This window comes from Geotrypetes seraphini, chromosome 2 (genome assembly GCF_902459505.1).
Source record: "Geotrypetes seraphini chromosome 2, aGeoSer1.1, whole genome shotgun sequence".
Taxonomy (NCBI): domain Eukaryota; kingdom Metazoa; phylum Chordata; class Amphibia; order Gymnophiona; family Dermophiidae; genus Geotrypetes; species Geotrypetes seraphini.
In genome coordinates this window covers 225013546-225034849 of record NC_047085.1, presented here as the reverse complement: position 1 = coordinate 225034849, position 21304 = coordinate 225013546, and the positions used below count along the sequence as shown (strand labels likewise).

The 21304-nt window shown below is 43.0% G+C and overlaps 1 protein-coding gene across 1 annotated transcript in view; it reads left to right on the top strand.

The window, feature by feature from the left end:
• Positions 1 to 21304, top strand: part of LOC117355910 (glutamate decarboxylase 1-like) — a 135731-nt gene that overhangs the window by 79493 nt on the left and 34934 nt on the right. The window contains exons 7-8 of the mRNA XM_033935024.1: positions 6602 to 6681; positions 19982 to 20036. Of these exons, the coding sequence (XP_033790915.1) occupies positions 6602 to 6681; positions 19982 to 20036 (135 nt within the window). The remainder of the gene's footprint in view (positions 1 to 6601; positions 6682 to 19981; positions 20037 to 21304) is intronic.

Below are 21304 nucleotides of genomic sequence, written 5' to 3'. Positions count from 1 at the left end.
AACAGGCTGGTTCGACCCAGAGCTCCTAGAGATAAAGAGAGAATTAAGAAAGCTAGAAAGAAAATGGTCAAAACTAGGAACCCCAGAGACTAGAAATGCCTGGCACCAAAAGCTGAAAAGCTATAAAATCTCAGCCAAAGAAAAGAAAAGAACCTTCTATGCCAACATAATTGGTAACACCTCCATAAACAGCAGCAAACTTTTCAGACTGGTCCATGACTTATATGACATTCAATCTCACACAAACCTGACAGAAGAATCCACAGTGACAGCAGACAACCTGGCGGACTTCTTCAACACCAAAGTAAATAACTTAAGACACTCTATAACAGATTCTCCAGACCCCCCACTGGGACTACTCCATTCCACAAGACCTAGTCGCCGCCAAAGCAGACATGAACTGGTCCAACTTTAGTGAGACCGATTAGCAAACATTTAACAAATTCTACAACAAATACATCAAATCATACTGCAGATTGGACACTTGCCCCCCAGATGTAATGAAAGCAGTCCCAATCATCTTCAAAGCCAAACTACTCAACTGGGTCAACCTACAACTAACCGCAGGAATATTTCCAAAAAACTTAGGTCAAATTGTAATAACACCCATTAAAAAGAACAACAAAGAACCACCCAACAACCTAACCAATTTCAGACCTATCGCAAACATCCCTCTCGCGGTCAAAATAATGGAAGGGATAGTAAATGCTGAACTAAACTCATATTTAGACAAATTCAACTTACTGCACAACAACCAGTCAGGCTTCAGACCTGGTCACAGCACCGAAACAATCATGGCCTCACTACTTAACCACCTTTATGCCCTCCTCACCCAAGGTACCAGCGCCATGATCCTACAACTGGCCTTTGACCTAGTAGATCACATCATTCTTTTGAACTGCCTAGAAACCACAGGTATCACAGGCTACGCTCACAATTGGTTCCAGGAATTCCTCAGGAACAGATCCTACCAGGTATTCAAAGATGACAAACTTTCCCATAGCTGGAATAATAACTGCGGATTACCTCAGGGTTCCCCCCTATCCCCAACCCTCTTTAATATCTACCTCAGCTCATTAGGAAACCTGCTACAAAGCCTAGGGCTCACCTTCTACATCTACGCAGATGACATTACTGTAGTGATTCCGCTAACTGCCCTAACGTCACAATTCTCCAACTTCTTAACCAACATCCTAAATCAAATAGAGCACTGGATGATGGCCTTCAAACTGAAACTCAACACAGAAAAACCCAAATTTTTCACCCAACGAATTCTTCACCCAACGAAAAGATAAAAGAAAATTCAATTCACCTACAGAGCCGAGACTACAAAATTGACCAAACTATAAAGATTCTGGGGGTAACACTTGACAAACACCTAACCCTGGAAAACCACACAAACCTACTGTTTAAAAAATGTATTTTGGTCCTCTGGAAACTTCGCACTATTAAAAAATTCTTTGATGAAAAGTCCTTCCGTTTACTAGTACAATCATCCATCTTAAGCACCCTAGATTACTGTAACATCATATACCTAGGAGCTTATAAAAAGAACCTCAACAAGCTGAGATTAATTCAGAACACCGTGATCTGACTAATCCACGGTTTAAAAAAATGGGAACACATTTCCCCTTATTATCAGAAACTCCACTGGTTACCCGCAGAATCCAGAATCCTCTTCAAGTTTGCTTGTTTTTGCTACAAAGCTGTCTTTGGGATTCTTCCAGCTTACCTAATCTCCCAGTTCTCCCCCGAGTCCAACAGGAGCACTCGCAGAACAAACCTATTTAATTATCCCTCCTTCAAATCTTACCAATACAAAAAGTTTCTAGATAGAATGTTATCATTCCAGGCAGCTAGGCTGAACACATGGTTTGGTAAGTCCAGACTTGAGGCCACTACATACGCAGACTTTAGAAAATCCCTGAAAACTCGACTGTTTAACAAATTCTAAATTCCCATACCCAACTCTTCCTCGCCATGACCCTTCCACCTCGCCCCCTAATTCCAAGGCCCGAAACTAATTATGCTTTCCACCTTGAATCTCATGTACTGACATAATGTATCTTTATGGTAACCCACCTGCACCCCATGTACTGACAAAACGTATCTTTATTTTAACCCATGTACTGACTAAATGTATCTTTATGGTAACCCACCTGTATCCCTTACACTGACAAAATGCACCTTGATAGTAAACCACTTGTATTGTAACCCACTTGCATCCAATGTACTGACAAAATATATCTTTAATGTAACCCACTTGTATCCCATGTACTGACAAAATGAATCTTTAATGTAAACCACTTGCATCCCATGTACTGACTAAACGTATCTTTATTGTAAACCGTTTCTATCCCATGTACTGTCAAATGTATCTTTATTGTAAACCGCTTCGAACTTCACGGTATAGCGGTATATAAGAAATAAATTATTATTATTTAATAATGAAAAACTTATACAAATTTATTTAAAAATATATTAAAGCATAAAAAGTATAATAGATAACACCGAATTGAAAAGTTCCGATGAAGAAGGCCACCACACACGTCTGCTATTCTATAGGTGGGATGTGGTATACTGAGGAACCTCGGTGTGGAAATCAACTATTTTAGTTTGTGTAATAAGGATGTGCAACTAAAGAATTATCTAGTGTAATGTATAGTCAATCACCCTAAGTATTAAAGGCTTGGGTGAAGAGCCAGGCTTTGACCTGATTCCTGAAGTAGAAGTAGTCTGGAGTTAGACATTGCCCCTCAGGGAGAAAATTCCAGAGTGGGGGAGTTAATCCTGAGAAAGTTTGCTGGTGGGTATCACATTGTACAATTTCTTTTGATGAGGTTACAGGTAGTGATGCTCCTTGAGAAGACTTCAGAGGCCTTGATGGTGTATAAAGGGCTAGCTTGTTTTTTTAAGTATTGTGGCCCATTTTGTTTCAGGACCTTGAAGATAAAACATAGAGATTTAAATTTAGTCTTGTAAGGTACTGGTACCCAGTATAATTTGTAGAGGAAGGATGTGATGTGGTCATGCCTCCTACATCCTTTTGTCAGTCATGCTGCAGCATTCTGAATTAGATGGAGCTGATGCAAACTTTTTGGTTAGACTAGTGTACAGGGCATTGCAGTAGTCTAGTTGTGATGTTATCATGGCATGAACCACTGTGGTCAGACTTGTCTTTTCGATATATGGAGAAAGATTTCTTAGTTGCTGAAGATGATAGAGGCAGTTTTTATAGGTTGTTTGAATTTGCGAGATCAGAGTGAGTGATGAGTCTAGCAGTATCCCAAGATTCCTGACCTGTGATTTTAGGGGGAGTTCATACTTCCCAAAAGATATTTTTTAACTCATTTTATTGTAAATCACTTAAATGTGTGTGTGTGTTTTTTGTAATGATTCATGGTGCATCTAAAGAAATAAATGAAATGATTTTCAAAAGATTTGTCTGAGGAAATATGGAAGCTCTCGGGAAAAATTTTTGGCTTTCTATACCCTCCCATCCCTTCAGCATTTATCTGGCCCATTCATTGACCAGATAAAATATAGGCAGTACAAAGAGGTTGCCGGAGGTGCTCTGGGTCAATTTGGAATGGTGACTCTAGAGGGCTGTTCTAAAAGGTACCCCTCCACCAGGGAGGGAAAAAGACTTAATTTTGATATAGTCTTCAATCCATAACCCTACTCCCCACTGCCTTCCAACCCAGTCAGCAGATTAATCGTTCCCCTTAACTGTATACCTGACATAAGAACATAAGAACATAAGAAATGCCTCTGCTGGGTCAGACCCGAGGTCCATCGTGCCCAGCAGTCCGCTCACGCGGCGGCCCAACAGGTCCAGGACCTGTGCAGTAATCTTCTATCTATACCCCTCCATCCCCATTTCCAGTAGGAATTTGTCCAATCCTTTCTTGAACCCCAGTACTGTACTCTGCCCTATTGCGTCCTCTGGAAGTGCATTCCAGGTGTCCACCACACGTTGGGTAAAGAAGAACTTCCTAGCATTTGTTTTGAATCTGTCTCCTATCAACTTTTCCGAATGCCCTCTTGTTCTTTTATTATTAGAAAGTTTGAAGAATCTGTCCCTCTTTACTCTCTCTATGCCCTTCATGATCTTGTAAGTCTCTATCATATCTCCTCTAAGTCTCCTTTGTCTTCTGTGGTTTCTGCTTTCCTCATCTTCTTGCAACTCTCTTCCTTCCATCTACTGTCTGCCGTCTCTCTTCCCCTATATGGCATCTTCTCTCCTTCCATGCCCCTTCCAGAAACTGTATGCCTCCCCCTTCCATCTGTCCTATCACCCCCATTGGTCTGGCATCTCTCTCCTCTCCTTCCCTCTCCCTCACCTCTCCTCTTCAATCCCTTTCCCTTTTTCCCTCATTTTCCTTTTCAGTTTATTTTCTGCATATGTCTAGATTATGTTCTTACTACCCTCTCATCAATGTCCTTTTTTTTTTTAACTACCTAAAGCTTGCCACCTCTTTCCCTCACCCCTTCTATCCTGTTTGTCTGTCTTGTCTGCTTAGATTTTAAGCTTTTTTGAGCAGGGACTGTCTTTTTTATGACTCTGTACAGCGCTGCATGCGTCTAGTAGCGCTATAGAAATAATTAATAGTAGTAGTAGATATTGACTCCTGTTTGAGTCCTAACAACTTGATGAGTTACAGATCTAAAAGGAGATTGGTTTTGTGGTTGGTGGTAAGGACCTCCAGCATCATCCCCATGGTTGTTTTCAACATGTCCAGCATCTGATTGTAGGTTAGATAACATTAACCAGTGGCAGTCTTATCTGGATAGGTTCCACCGAATAGAATAGGTTCTAGTCAGTTCCAAGATAACTTTAAAGCACCTCCAACCTCTTGAATATTGAGCTCTTAGTCTTCTTAATTAAATAAGGACCACTTCACAATCTGCTTGAACCTATATATTGTGAAATCACATTGCTGTCTCAGCTTAATGGGTTTTATTGGATTAGGTTTTTGGATTTATTACCTGTCTTTTCCAAATTTGAGCTCAAGATGAGTTAAATATTCATGAATACATGATTTACAATCAGACAAGATTTGCTCAAAGTCACATACAGTGTCAGTGCGTAATATGGAATACTGTTTCTTTGTAAAGCTGTGAAAGTTGATCATTTTAATTTTATATTTTTATAAGAAATATTAGATAATTTTTGTTGATATGTTTTGTCCAGATAATTATGGATGTGTTTTTGTAACCCGGTCTGGACTACCTTGGGAGGACGAGCTAGAAATATGAATAAATACATAAGAGGGATTTGAGCTCTTGCGTTTCTGGATCACAACTTACCTCTCTAACCAATGGGCTATTCCGTCACAGGATTTTGCCAGTGGCACAGCATCGTCATAATACATGCATCACTTGTAAAGCAAAACCTGATAGAACGTTTACAGATATTATTGGGTCAATTCAACTGGCCAAGAGAGGCTTCTGGCCGTTTAAATCACTTGTGCAAGGCTATCCACTGATTTTCAGTGGCACATATCTAACACCCCCGTCCTGTTACTGAGCTGTGGTAGAGGTTTCTACCATGGCTCGGAGCTCTAGATGCCCAACGCTGCTCCGACGCTCATAGGAATCCTATGAGCGTCGGAGAAGCGTTGGAGCATCTAGCACTTTGGACCATGGTAGAAACTACTACCACAGCTTAGTAGTAAAAGAGGACCTAAGTATCAGTATTGATGGCTAAATTAAAAACCAGTTATTTTGTGGGTGGTCCAGGGGCAGAGATGGCAGATATGCAATTAAAGTGCCAATATTCAGCACTTAAGTGCCTTAGGGAGGCCTTTTGCTAAAGATTATCTTATTGTCTTGTTGTCTACCATAGGATCCATTTTATTCCTATGGGCCTTACTGGAGATAACATGAGCTAATCATTAATAAAAGACCCCCTTAGATACCAGACTAATCGGATCGCATAAAATTCAGTCCTATCTTTATCCGCTGTTACTTAAATAGTTAAGTGCTGAATATCACACATCATTGGATAAGAGATAGCTGGCCGCATAAACCTGGATATTCAGTGGCAGTGCCTGGACATGGCCTGGCATTGAATATCCAGGGATAACACTAACGGTGGTTCAAAAAAATGCAGATTGACGCTGCCTGAATATTTAACCCATTATTTTATTTGTGGGCATTCAAATACTGTTTACTAGAGGGTGCCAACATATATGACTACATTTTTGTGGCTAGTGAACCTATTCTACAACAAACTTTCATGCGTCACTGGCATTGGCCCAGTCAATGAACAGAATTCACGCGCATAACTTACCATATTCTGTAAACAGCCTGCATAAATGTCCATGGCAATGGCATGCCCCTCCCCTGCGAACACCCCTTTGCAATCATGCACTAAGTCATTCTAGCATTAATTATAGATAGTGCTTAAGGATGTTACTGACATTTATGTGCATCAGTGTGTTGCCTTAACCGTGTGGCTGGCAGTATTCTATAAATTTAAGCATGTAAAAGATGCTTACATTTAGGCGACTTATTATAGAATGAAGGGGTTTGCCAGGAAAAACAATAGAATAGCCTGGCTGGAACAATGGCATTTTATTTTTCTTTTGCATTTTAGAGTCACTATTCACTGGAAAAGGCATCTGCGGTCCTTGGCATTGGGACAGATAACGTCATTGCAGTAAAATGTGACGAAAGGTAAATTTCTGTCCTGAAACTGATGTTGTCTTAATAGTCCTGCATCTGGTGACTTTCGTATACAGTAAAACCTTGGTTTGTAAGCATAATTCATTCCAGAAGTATGCTTGTAATCCAAAGCATTCGTATACTATATCAAAGTGAATTTCCCTATAAGAAATAATTGAAACTCAGATAATTTGTTCCACAACCCAAAAACTTTAATACAAAATAATATACGTACTTGTATTGCAAGACCTCGCTCATTTAGAACAGTCACTATACTCCTGCAGCGTTAGAGAGAGAAGGACCATCGGCTCAGTTGTGATGTGTGAATAATGTATTGGAAGACATTGCTTGCATATCAAGTTAAAATTTAATCAAATGCTTTGCTTGTCTTGCAAAACACTTGCAAACCAAGTTACTTGCAATCCAGGGTTTTACTGTATTTCCTTCCTTCCCACATGAACCTTGTCTAACAATTCAGTGGTGAATCTTCCCAAAGATTTTCTCTTCCTAAACTTATTTAACTCCCATCAGCAGAGTTAAATAAGGATTTGGAATTGAGGTCCATGTTCATGAAATGCTCATTTGCTGTTATAACTTTGCCTTCTCTTCCTCCATGGCACTCATAAAAATACAAATAGTCATGAGTTTATGTTGATCAGTTGCTTGGGGGTCTTATTATCAGGAAACACGACAGCACAAGAGCCTTTAATAATAACGTAGCAGGCGAATGGAAGATGAACCGCTGTAAACACTACTTCTGTATTTATCCATGTACACACTTTATAAGATGGGATCCCAGTAAGCACACCCAAGGGCTTGTTCTGTAAGCTGAATTAGGTATTTAATATTGTGTTTAACATGTGCCAATAGCATAGTACACTTCCCTCTCTGTATTCGTGGAGATAGGTGATCAGCATGACGGCGAATGCAGAAAAACCGCAAATAAGTTTTCCTATGTTATTTGCAGGTTTTCTGTAAAAAAGCCTGAAAAAAGAGAAAACCGCAAATAACCTGACCTGTTCCTGTGAAGAAAATGCCACGATTTTCTCTGTACAACGCTGAGAGGATTGATTTTCTCGGTGCATTGCTGGGAGCAGCAACTTCCTTTGATGTAAATCTGGGGACGGAGCCTGCGAATAATTGACACCGCGGACAATGAAACCGCAAATACGAAGGGGGAAGTGTATTGTGTCATCAGTTAATGCAGCGCATCAGTTATCAAGGCCTGTGGCATAGTAAGAATGAGTGACACCCTTCGTGGTGGTGTCCCTCCCTTGCTCTCCCCCCCTTCCCACCGCACACGCACTCCCCTTCCCTTTCTATGTAACTTTTTAACTTCTCTGGCACGAGCAGAATGCCCACGTCAGTGTCGGCTCACCCTTTCATGTCGCTTCCTAGGTGAGGGTCCTGGATGTGATGTTGGAGAGAGCACCAATGCCAACGCGGGCAGCAACCTCGCGCCGGGAAGTAAAAAAGATATGGAGGAAGGCAAGAGGTGCGCACTCGTGGCAAGGAGAGGAGCAATGGGGGGGAGGGGAAGAGGAGGAGGGGTGCCGTGCCCTTAGGAAGACTGCGCTTGGGGCGGACCGCTCCCCTTACTATGCCACTGGTCAAAATCTAATTGTCTCTTTGAATGTCTAACACAGAAATTCCTAATAGGGAGTATAACATAGCTGGGAAACAGACAGTGGCTCCAGCCTATTTAGTAGATCAATTAATTTTTTCCCATCATAGACGTTCCACTCAAATAGCGACATTTTTTGATATTACATCGCCCAAAGGTTGCCGCTAAAAAGATATCATAATCGTTAGGTGTCATTTCAAGCAGCGATCTGGGATGGTGATTTTCGTTGGTTGTTTTCTACATCTATTTCATATCTAAATTTCAGGAAATTAATTACTTAATTAAAAAATTTTATATACCTTTTAAACCTAAATGGTTTAGATATCATTACGTACATAATTCAGTTAGACAAATAAAATCAAACCCTAAGGGCTCCTTTTACTAAGGTGCGCTAGTGGTTTTAGCACGCGCTAACCACACGCTAAGTGAAAAATACTAACGCAAGCTCTATGGAGGCGTTAGCGTTTAGCACGTGCGGCATTGTAGCGCGCGCTAAGTGTGCACTAAAACCGCTAGCGCACCTTAGTTAAAAGGAGCCCTAACATATAATCATCAGAAAATCACGTAAAGTGCCCGTCAAAAGAACAACCGCAAAGATCAGTTCCTAGCAAAATGTATTAACAAATAACTTGCGTTTTTAATAGTTTTCTGAAATTACCCTTGTCATAACATTTTCGTAATTGACCGACACGCGAGTTCCATAGTTTGACCCCCGCACAGCAAAAGACCATTTTACGGGCCAATATTTTGGATTAGCATTCCTAGTTAGGAAATTTCTGAAAGATTGCATTTGTACGCTACCAAAGGCTCCTTTTACTAAGGCGCGTTAGCGGTTTTAGCGCACGCTACAATGCCGCACCCGCTAAACGCTCACGCCTTCATAGAGCTTGCGTTAGTATATTTTATTTAGCGCGGGGTTTGCTCACGCTAATGTTCAGCGCGCTAAAAACGCTAGCGCACCTTAGTAAAAGGAGCCCCAAGTGTTTGCAATAATTTGTTTCTTTTCTCAAACCGCGCAGATCTGAAGGGTAATGCAGTATACAAACGTTATGTTATGTTAAATGCAAAGGCCATTACAGTGCCTTAACTGCCAATGTGGCAGGTAACATGGTGCAGTTAGCTACACCTCCAGAGGTGCTAAATGCATTCTGAGTTAATTGGCACTGCTAGCATTGCTCCATTTTGGGTTGTTGGTTTTTTTTTTTTTAAACATATGTTTATTGAAAGTGGAAAGGGCACAGACAAGCAAAGTACAAACTCATGAAAAGCACAACACCCCCTCCCCCCCCCCCAGGCTTATACAACATAAAAGCATCAAAATCAACAAGGTCCCCAAAAGGAACCTGCCCACTGGAAAACACAGTACTACAGGAAGACAGAAATCAAAACACTCCCAGTATTCATCAGCAGACAGCGGAAAGTGAAAGGTTCAGAAAAACAAGCAAAATGCCCCACCACAAATTTTTGTTTACCCCTAGACAATCACACGGCCACTGCACCAGCAAACACACACTTACAGACAGACCAGGCATCTCGACACACACACCGACACACAACCCATGCCTCCACATCCCCCCTACCCCTCCTCCCTCCTGTCCCAACCCAGAGATACCAAAGAACTACAAATACCCCCAGCAGGGATAGCACAGAGAGCAGGCAAGGCTAATATAGGCATCCAGCTACCCTCTCAAGGAGGCACAAAGTCACACAATCGCTCCCACAGAGTAACATAGTGCTGCTTAGCCAACTGTGTGGACTTAGGGCTCCTTTTACAAAGCTGCACTAGCGTAATAGCATGCGCTAAACCGCCGGCCGCGCTAGCCGCTACCGCCCCCTCTTGAGCAGGCGGTAGTTTTTCGGCCAGCGCGGGGGTTAGCGCGTGATGAAGAGTCGCTCGCGTTAAACCCGCTAAGGCAGCTTTGTAAAAGGAGCCCTTAGTATAGGACCGGATCTCAAACTGAGTCAGCTCCCGGAGTCTACTCATCCACTGGGGCTTTGTGGGGGGAATAATATTCCAAAATCCAGTATGTCAGAATCAGTTCTATAAGAAACAACGTGTATTCCTCCATGTTAACGTCACGCCTGTTGTCTCCAAAGTGCTTCCAACAGTTAACACAGAGGTTTTTTATTAACTTGCCTTAAGCTTGGTTTTTAATGCTCATTAGGTGCAAAACCTTAGCATGGTAGTTTCCAACCTTTTTCATGTAAAGGGCTTCAGTGTGAATACGAGAAAGCTCTGAGGGGCCACCAAAAGATTTCAAACTTATGTATGCTGTAAATTATGTAAACTGCCTTGGTCTGCTTGTTCAGACTGGGTATTAAACATTAAAAATTAATACTGACATTAATTCTACAACGTCTCAAGGATATATTTTTTATTCAATTTTCTATACTGTTGTCCCAGGGGAGCTCAGAATGGTTTACATGAATTTATTAAGTACTCAAGCATTTTTCCCTGTCTGTCCTTGCCTGCTCACAATCTATCTAATGTACCTGAGGCAATGGGGGATTAAGTGACTTGCCCAGGGTCACAAGGAGTATGGGTTTGAACCCACAACCTCAGGGAGCTGAGGCTGTACTTTTAACCACTGCACCACACTCTCTTTATTTTGGATTTTCAACAGTAAGAAATCTCATAAATGAGATACCTGAGTAAGTCACTTAAGAGATTGTTTACAGTTACTATATCAAGTGGGCAAGACTGAAATTAATGTATTTGCAGGCTTTAAAGTGCGTTTCAGCCAGCTGTTTAAGGGCCGCAATGGAGAATTTCAGGAGCTGCATGTCAACACAATGACTGAAACATAGAGGGCCATTTTTGAAAAGGAATCTAAATACGATTTTGGCATTTCCTGCAAGGTGTCCAAATTTGAGGGCACAGAAATGGCCATTTTTGAAAAGTGAACCGCTAGACATTCAAACTTTTTTTTGCGGGGAGGGGGGGAAGGGCATGTGGAATCGCCTATTTGGATGTCTTGGTCGACAGGACGTCTAAAGGACGTCCAACTTTAAGACATCTAACTTTATACCCCTTTTTCGACCATAGAAATGTCCAAGTCCAAACCCAGACCATTTGGATGAGGGAGGGGCCAGCATTGTAATGGACTGGCCACATAGATTACTACTATTAATTATTTCTATAGCGCTACCAGACATACGCAGCACTATACAGAGTCACATGGAAGAAGAAGACAGTCTCTGCTCGAAAGAGTTTACAATCTAAACAGACATCCCAACACAGCAGTGGGATACCTTAGAGCAGTGGTTCCCAACCCTGTCCTGGAGGACCAGTAGGCCAATCTGGTTTTCAGGCTAGCCCTAATGAATATGCATGAGAGAAATTTGCATATAATGGAAGTGACAGGCATGCAAATCTGCTCCATGCATATTCATTAGGGCTAGCCTGAAAACCCGATTGGCCTGGTGGTCCTCCAGGACAGGGTTGGGAACCACTACCTTAGAGGACATTGCTGTGAATGTCGCATAAAAGGTGCCAGATATACATCTCACTATAACCCCCTTGTAATTTGTGGTGAGCCCCTCAAAACTCCCGCAAAATCTACTATGCTCACTTGTCTACCACCCCAATAGCCTTTATGGCTGGAGGTGGCACCTATAAGGCAGTGAAGTACAGTTTTCGTGGCCTTACACTTTCCACAATAAATATAGTGGTTAGAGTGACTTCTGGGCCTGGGTTCTCCTCTCTATGGTTCACTAGCCCATCCACCTATGTGATACATGTGTGATGCGCTACTAGGCTTTCCCACACCAAGTGCTATTGCTCTAGAGACAGGTATGTACTGTTTTAAAAGCCTATCATTGCACCATACTCAGTCAGAGAGAATTTAATTTTTGGGGGGAATAGTGTTTCCAGTGGCGCACCTAGGATATGTGGCACCCGGGGCCCATCATTTTTTGACCCCCCCCCATCTTTATGAAAAATATGATTTTTAGTAACAATCCACATATCGCACAACAAAAGTGTACCTAGGAAAAGGAAGCATCTTAAACACTGCAGTGAGCACTAGAACATCAACACATACATTGTAAAACTAAACAAGCCAGATCCCGCACAGTCAATTGATCCTGTAGTCAATGCCAACTGAAAACTATGTTCTTTTCATACACACAGAACAGAGATACACCCTCGCCCAATATGGAATAATTACAAACTAAAAATAGAAATATGTAGACATAAGTTAAACTGAACCGCCAAGAAACCAGATCCTGGATACAATGCAACACCACAAAAACAGTAACACATGTCCTCTAATACAGTGCAAAATATAAAGACAGTAGATGTAAATTTGAAAAAACTGATACATAACAATCATCACTTTACAAATTAACAAATAAAAATAAAACAAATAATGAGAAATTAAAAAATACCATTTTATTGGACTAATCCCCGTAAACTCGGTCCCCATCCTCGCAAACCACCTGATTCTATCCACACAAGCCTTAAATTGTTTATATTAAAGTATAAAAAGAAACAATATTCTGTACAATTGTCAATTTATAAATCAGCGTCTTCTCCCCACTCTCTCTTCCCCATTTCCCTTCAGCGTCCTCAGCCCACTCTCTCTCCACTTTCCTTCAGTGCACACACATAAAAACAAGCAAGTAATTTTATATCATTTTCATTCTATTCATTCATAGAAATTAAAGTCTAAATAATGCCAGTCACATAACAAAACATGATTTTACAAAAATAATTCCCTGCCCAGTCAAGCCTTCAAGGATTACTAGATGTCTTTCAGCAGCTCCCCTCCCTCCCTCCCCCTTACCTTTGTGGCCAAGTCAAAATGATCTACCAACAATAAAATTTTAAAAACACAAAGCACGCTGTACGCAGAGAAAATGTTAATTATCATTTATATTCCACGGGTTTTCAAAGAGGTCAAGGCAGATGACTTTATGCAATGTCACCTCAGTAACAACTATACAAAAATAGACAAATATTCCCCCTCCCTTTTTACTAAACCGCGATAGCGGTTTTTAGCGCAGGGAGCTGCGCTGAATGCCCCACGCTGCTCTCGACGCTCAAAACACTATTGCGGTTTAGTAAAAGGGGGCCATAGTGCAAAATATAGACAGCACGTCAAAACGGCAGTCAGGGAGGCCAAACTACGAGTGGAAGAAACTCTAGCAAACAACATTAAGAAAGGGGACAAATCCTTTTTCCGGTATATCAGTGACAGGAAAAAAAACACAGACGGGATAGTACGCCTGAAAAAAACGGACGGGAATTACGCAGAATCGGATCCCGAAAAGGCCGAACTACTAAATGAATACTTCTGCTCGGTCTTCACCTGCGAGGCGCCAGGGTCCGGCCCTCAATTGAAGCCACAGTCAAACACAAAAGACCCGTTCCGGGATTTTAAATTCACACCCAGCGAGGTTTACTTTGAGCTAACAAAACTCAAGGTGGACAAAGCCATGGGACCGGACAATCTGCACCCCAGAGTGCTCAGGGAGTTAGGTAATGTCCTGGCAGAACCGTTAGCCGTGCTCTTCAATCTCTCACTGAGTACAAGGACAGTCCCCTTGGACTGGAAAACAGCTAACGTCGTTCCTCTACATAAAAAGGGATGCAGGACAGAGGCTGCAAATTACAGACCGGTGAGTCTGACATCGATAGTATGCAAACTCATGGAAACACTGATCAAACGCCAATTGGACACGGTCTTGGACGAAGGGAATCTACGGGACCCCAATCAACATGGATTCACCAAGGGTAGGTCCTGCCAATCAAACCTCATCAGCTTCTTTGACTGGGTAACAAAAAGACTGGACGAAGGAGAATCACTGGACATAGTGTACCTGGACTTCAGTAAAGCTTTTGACAGCGTCCCACACCGCAGACTGTTAAACAAGATGAAGTCGATGGGGTTAGGAGAGACTCTGACGGCATGGGTCAATGATTGGCTGAGTGGCAGACTTCAGAGGGTGATGGTTAACGGTACTTTCTCTGAGACATCGGAAGTGACCAGCGGGGTGCCGCAGGGCTCGGTCTTGGGTCCACTCCTCTTCAACATATTCATAGGAGATCTGACTCAAGGGCTTCATGGTAAAGTAACATTATTCGCCGACGACGCCAAACTATGTAATATGGTAAGCGAGGGCAAGCTACAAGATAGTATGGCGCAGGACCTACGTACATTGGAAAGCTGGTCCTCAACCTGGCAGCTGGGCTTCAATGCTGGAAAGTGTAAGGTCATGCACCTGGGTAGCAGAAACCCATGCAGAACTTATACCTTGAACGGGGAGACCTTGACCAGGACTTCAGCAGAACGAGATTTAGGAGTAATCATCAGCGCAGACATGAAATCTGCCAATCAGGTGGAGAAGGCTTCATCAAGGGCAAGACAGATGCTGGGTTGCATCCGTAGAAGTTTCGTCAGCAGAAAGCCTGCAGTCATAATGCCATTATACAGGACCATGGTGAGACCTCATCTGGAATACTGCGTGCAATTCTGGAATCCACATTATCGCAAGGACATGCAGAGGGTCGAGTCGGTCCAAAGGATGGCCACCAGAATGGTCTCAGGGCTTAAAGGTCTCTCGTACGAAGCAAGACTAAACAGTTTGCAGCTCTACACTCTCGAGGAACGCAGGGAGAGGGGAGACATGATTGAGACGTTTAAATACATCACCGGACGTATAGAAGTGGAAGATAACATTTTCCTTCTCAGAGGCCCCTCAACCACAAGGGGGCACCCGCTCAAACTCAAGGGCGGAAAATTTCACGGCGACACCAGGAAGTATTTCTTCACGGAGCGAGTGATTGATCAATGGAACAAGCTTCCAGTACAGGTAATCGAGGCCAGCAGCGTGCCAGATTTTAAGAATAAATGGGACGCCCATGTGGGATCCCTAAGTGGATCAGGGTAGAACATTGGCTAATATTAAGGGGAGGGTCTATAGAGTGGGCAGACTTGATGGGCTTTGGCCCTTTTCTGCCGTCATCTTTCTATGTTTCTATATAAATTCTCAAAACGGACACATTTTGATCACTAAATTGAAAATAAAATAATTTTTCCTACCTTTGGTAATTTCATCAGTCTCTGGTTGCACTTTATTCTTCTGACTGTGCATCCAATATTTCTTCCCTTCTTTCAGCCTCCTGTATGCTTCCTCTCCTCCAGACCTCACTCTCTCCCCAAACTTTTTCTTTGTTTCACCCTGCCCCCTTCTTTCTTTTTCTCTCTCTCCATACCCCCTTTCTTTCTGTATGTCTGTCTTTCTCTCTCTCTCCGAGCCCCATTTCTTTCTTTGTTTCACCCTGCCCCCTTCTTTCTTTCTCTCTCCATGCCCTCTTTCATTCTGTCTGTCTTTCTCTCTCTCTCTCTCCGTGCCCCATTTTTCTTTATTTCACCCTGCCCCCTTTCTTTCTTTCTGGCTTCCTGTCCCCCCCTTTCTTTCTTTCTCCCTGCCCTCCCCTCCCCCATGCCACCACCATTGGGAAAATGCTGCCACCGCCGCTGGGGAATAGGCTGCCAATGCTGCCATCAGGAAAAGGCCGGCGCCGAGTTCACCCTGCTTCTCTTCCCCGCAGGGCCGACCAACTCTCGCCGCCCAATGTCAATTCTAACGTCGGAGAGGACGTTCTGGGCCAGCCAGACAGCGATTGGCTGGCCCAGAATGTCCTCTCCAACGTCAGAATTGACGTGGGCGGCGAGAGTTGGTTGGCCCCATAGGGAAAAGCAGGGAGAACTCGGCACCTGCCTGTTCTTGATGGCACTCAAGTGGCTAAAGAGCTGCAGTTTGCCGGCCTAGGGAGAACACTGGAGGGTGGCCAGCTGTGCACCCCTTGGGGCGTAAACCCGGGATGGACTGCCCCCCCACCCCCACCTTGGTATGCCACTGTCTGTACATCGCTCCCTCCCTATGATCAAAAATTTTCCTTTCTTCCATTCCTGTGTACACAACCATCTCTTTCCCTCCCTTCCTCTCTCCCAAGTCCATGACTTCTGTGTCCAAAAACGCACTCCCTCCCCCACCTCTTTCCCTCCCTTCCTCCATCCTCTCTCCCAAGTTCATGCCTTGTGTCCAAAAATGCACTCCCTCCCCCCTTTTGTGTTCCACGTTTGCCTCCTAGCCCTCATCTTAGCAACTTTCTCAGCCAAATACAACTCGAGCCGCAAGGCTCGACTTCTGCTCCTACCTGCCCTGCCGCGCACACATAGCTGACTGGAAGTCTTCCCCGATGTCAGCTCTGACGTCGGAGGGAGGGTTTAAGCAAAGCCTGCCCTCCGACATCAGCGCTGACATCGGGGAAGACTTCCGGTCAGGTATGTGTGCGCGGCAGGGCAGGTAGGAGCAGAAGACGAGCCTCGCGGCTTGAGTTATATTTAACCCCGCGGATCCCCCGTCGTCCCCATTCAGCTCTCTCCTGTGCACCCCCTTGGGGCGTGCACCCGGGGCGGACCTCCCCCCCGCCCCCCCTAGGTACGCCACTGAGTGTTTCCAGTCCCTCAATGTGAATCTCCAATTCTTTGTATATAAAAAAAATTGTACTTAGCTTGAATGAATAACACAATTTTTGTAGCGAACCCGCTGCAATGTGATAACTTCGCTACAAAAATTGTGTAATTCATTCAAACTAAGTACTATTTTTTGTATTTACTTACTGTATTTTTTGTATTTACTGACTGAGTATGGTGCAATGACTTATAAAACTGTCCCCGTTTGTAGGTTTTTACCATCTTTTGGTTCTGAGCACCTTAAGTCAGAATAAGAAGTTTGTTAACAATAACGGGTGCCCTATATATAGTTTGTTAGTTTTGAACCTTCAGGACACACCCACAAGTCTAATATTACTCAGTAGTGAGCACGGGGCTTAACTTTGAATGACATATGGTAGGTGCCATTTATCAAATCAAGGCCTCTGTGTCTACCTGGCTGTATGTCCTCTGTGCCTGTTGTGGTCTCCTTCTGCTGTCCTTTAAAGGTGGGTCGTCCCTTCTCAAGGCCCTTCGCAAAGGCGCTCTCGCTAAGGTGAGTGCCTTTGACACACGCCAAATGGCTTGTAAAGGGGAGCTTCGATGGGCGACGTTGGTGGTGGGCGGAGCTTAATCTCGTCGAGTCCCCTAGTCTCCTGCCTCTTGTCTCCCCTTCTCTCCCCTTTCCAAACTCCGATTTGACTCCCTCCTGTTTGCTTTTCTACTTCCTCTTCCCTCTCTCTGTGCTGCTCTCTACTGCTTGCCTTGCGAAGCTTCGATCATAGACTTTAGCGGCCCCTGGGTTCTATAAAGCACGCCTACATTTAGGTGCGGATCCCAGATCTATGCTCAAAATAATTAGTCAATGGGTTCCAATGATTTTTGGAGCCATTAAACATTTAATTGGCACTAATTAAGATCTGGGTGCTGATCTGGCTGCACGTTATTCTGTAACAGTTGGAGCCTACATTGCATTGCGCCAACTCAAATGAGGGCATGACCTTGGAAGGGGCATGGGTGGGTCAGGAGCGTTCACAGAAGATATGAAATAGTGGAGATCTGCGTCCAACTTATGTCCCAGGTTTGCACCAGGTTTCAGCCGGCGTAAGTCCTCGCACCCAAAGTTGATTATGGAATTTGGCACTCAGTGCTATTGTATAAAGAGCGCTGATTGTTTTCAGTGCCCAATTTTTAGCGCCATTTATAGAATTTTCCCCTAGATCAGCTTCATGCCACTACTGGCAAATAACAGCATTTAAAAGAGTAACCAGCATTTTAATCGTACAATAAGGGCTCCTTTTAAGAAGGTGCGCTAGCGGTTTTATCGCACGCACCGGATTAGTGCACGCTAGCCGAAAATCTACCGGCTGCTCAAAATGAGGCAGTAGCGGCTAGTGCGCACGGCAATTTAGCGTGCGCTATTCCACAGGTTAAGGCCCTAGCGCACCTTCGTAAAAGGAGCCCTGTCTAAGCATTTGAAAAACATATCATCTTGTAGTTAACATAAGCTCAATAAGATAGAAGTTCAAACTGTACACTTCATGGGCACAGTTTCATAAAGCCTTGCTCACATGCACATTCTTTTTTTTCATGCAGAAAAGAGAGTTTTTAAAAATTTTCACAACCATACATGCACAGAAAAAGTGGACACAGAACTCTAATGTTATGCAATTTGCATGCACACATTCCCAGGGGTGTAATTCAGGAACAGCAAAAGCAGAGTTGCAGCATACGAGGGGGGGGGGGGGGGGAGTGCTGAAAAGTTCTCAGCCCAACCAAGAAGAGAATGGTGCGGATATGGTTCAATCAGTAATTTGAAACAATGTCATAATGCAGAATTTTGTATCTGCAAATTGGTACTTAGCGGAATAAGATAACACTCTTTTCAGCTACAGCGGCAAAATAACGTTCAGAATCAAAAACGTCAAATGAAAAAAAAAAAAGGTGCGATGCCCTCCTAGCCACCCAAGCAGCAAAACTAGACCACCAACTCTCCAACTTACTGATCTCAACCGCAGACTACAAAACCTTCAGAAAAGAAATAAAAACCCTGCTGTTCAAAAACTCCATCATGACAAACTAGCACAGCAAAAGTCTCTTTTTGTTGAACAGTTAATTAGCAGTTTCTAGTGAGTAAATGATACCCGATGAGAAAATTCATTCCCCTGGTAAAGACACTTGACTATAATAATTGGTGTCTGGGTGTTTGAGATCCACTACTCGTTTCATTGAGTGACATCTATATAATTTGTTTAATTAATTTTGCTCAGTGTAGTGCATTCTAACCATTAGCGGGCACTAAATCCATTAGCACAGCATTTCAAAGGTTAAAAAGAGGTAGGAAGTTCTTCTTCACCCAAAGGGTGGTGGACACCTGGAATGCGCTTCCAGAGGGTGTGATAGGATAGAGTGCGGTATTGGGGTTCAAGAAGGGATTAGATAATTTCCTGAAGGAAAAGGGGATAGAAGGATATAGATAGAGGATTACTATATAGGTCCTGGACCTGACGGGCCGCCGCGTGAGCGGACTGCTGGGCATGATGGACCTCTGGTCTGACCTAGCGGAGGCACTGCTTATGTTCTTATGGTGCATGATTTAACTTTGTCCAGGCAGTGCAGAAGATCAACATTATCTGGACAAAAGTACCTAGGTAAGTCAGGCCGCACAAATAGCAGGCCTAAAGTTATATGGATGAATTTAGGCAAAACATACCCAGGAAATTGCTACTGAATATACAAATACATTAAGAAATATTTGAATAGGATTTAGCCTTCCAAAATGTTCTGTATTGGCTGCATTTAAAAAGAGAAATTGGTACTAGCTTATTTGACATACAAATAGTACTTTTTTAATGTTGAGAAAACACTAATTAAAAACTCCCCTATTTCATAACAATGAAAAAGTTAACATATAGTACAAACTCAAAGTGCCAGATTGCTTTAAATATTACAGACAGTTCAAAAAGCACTTTACATTTAGGGCTCCTTTTACAAAGGTGCGTTAGGGCCTTAACGTGCGGAATAGTGTGCGCTAAAATGCCGCACACGCTAGCCGCTACTGTCTCCTCTTGAGCAGGCGGTAGTGTGCGCTAATCCAGTGCGTGCACTAAAAAACGCTAGCGCACCTTTGTAAAAGGAGCCCTCAGTTATTCACTTCGTTTCAACACCTAATGCTATGTGTAGTCTTTTCTCACAGAGAAAAAGAGTCAAGAAATACACATTTTTGTTATTTTGATCCCATCAGGGGCAAGATGATTCCTTCCGACTTGGAGGCAAAAATATTAGAAGCAAGAAAAGAGGTTTGTTCTTCAGTTATATATCTGATGTATATTGTACAGCTCTGTGTTTTGTGCTTGTAAAGTATGAACTACACAATAAGTTGAGATTTGGAATGAACTTGTGTTTGGCGCTTTTTTTTCTTACTTTTAATATTCTCCTCTAGGCCTACGTGTCATCTGAATTTTAAAATGGTTAAATATAACAGGAAGTAAACTTTTGGCCATATTTCTGAATCTTTGCAACTAGATCTAAAGCTTTGCAGGGCCACATTTTGGATTTGTAGGTACTTGGAGGGCCTCAGAAAAAAATAGTTAATGTCTTATTAAAGAAATGAGAATTTTGCATGAGGTAAAACTCTTTATAGTTTATAAATCTTTCCTTTTGGCTAAGTCTTAATAATAATATTGTAATTTATAGCTAAAGAGATATGATCAAGAAACTGTTTTATTTTACTTTTGTGATTATGATAAACATACCGAGGGCCTCAAAATAGTACCTGGTGGGCTGCATGTGGCCCCCGGGCCGCGAGTTTGAGACCACTGGTCTACAGCAACGATCAGATTCTTTTTTTGAATGTGCTGCCTCACAGCTTTTCTGTGGTGCTTTAGGCAAGTTACATGAAAGTTAAGGTTTAGTGTCAATTGGCTTGATTAACTGCCTTTCAAATAAATATCACTAAATCTTTGCACCCAAACCGATCTATTTAAAGTAAGGAAAGAAAAGAGTAGGTGGCTGAGGAGCAGGCTAGAAGAGAGCCAACCAAGCCGGGATATTTTCTTTTACTCAGCCAAGAAATAATTATCTCTTATTGTCAGTCAGGATTTGTAGGGAAGATTCAAATCAGGAAAAATACGTGGAGGGGCATAATCAAATAAAACCATCTAAGTTCCTTTTTGGCCTAAGGCCTTAAACGTTGAAAGCAGAAGCAGGGAAAGTGTCCATAACCAAAACAAACGTCCTTGTTTTGAGAATGGCCTGCCTCTACATTCAGCTGTTTAAACGCCCAGACCACCACTATGTCTACACTTGTACCCAAATGATGTCTACACTTATACCCCATAATGAACCAAAAAAACACCTAAGCCCAAAACGTCCAACACAAGGGCTTTTAGGCGAAGGAGGAGCCAGTCCTTCGCCTAAAAGCTGGAGTCTGTAACCGGTGTCTGTCAAAAACAACACCAGTTACAGAATCCACCCCAACCCCCTCCCCCAGGACATCGGGGCAGGAGGGAACCCAAGCCCTCCTGCCCTGCGAACCCTAACCCCCCCCCCCCCCCCCCCGATTACG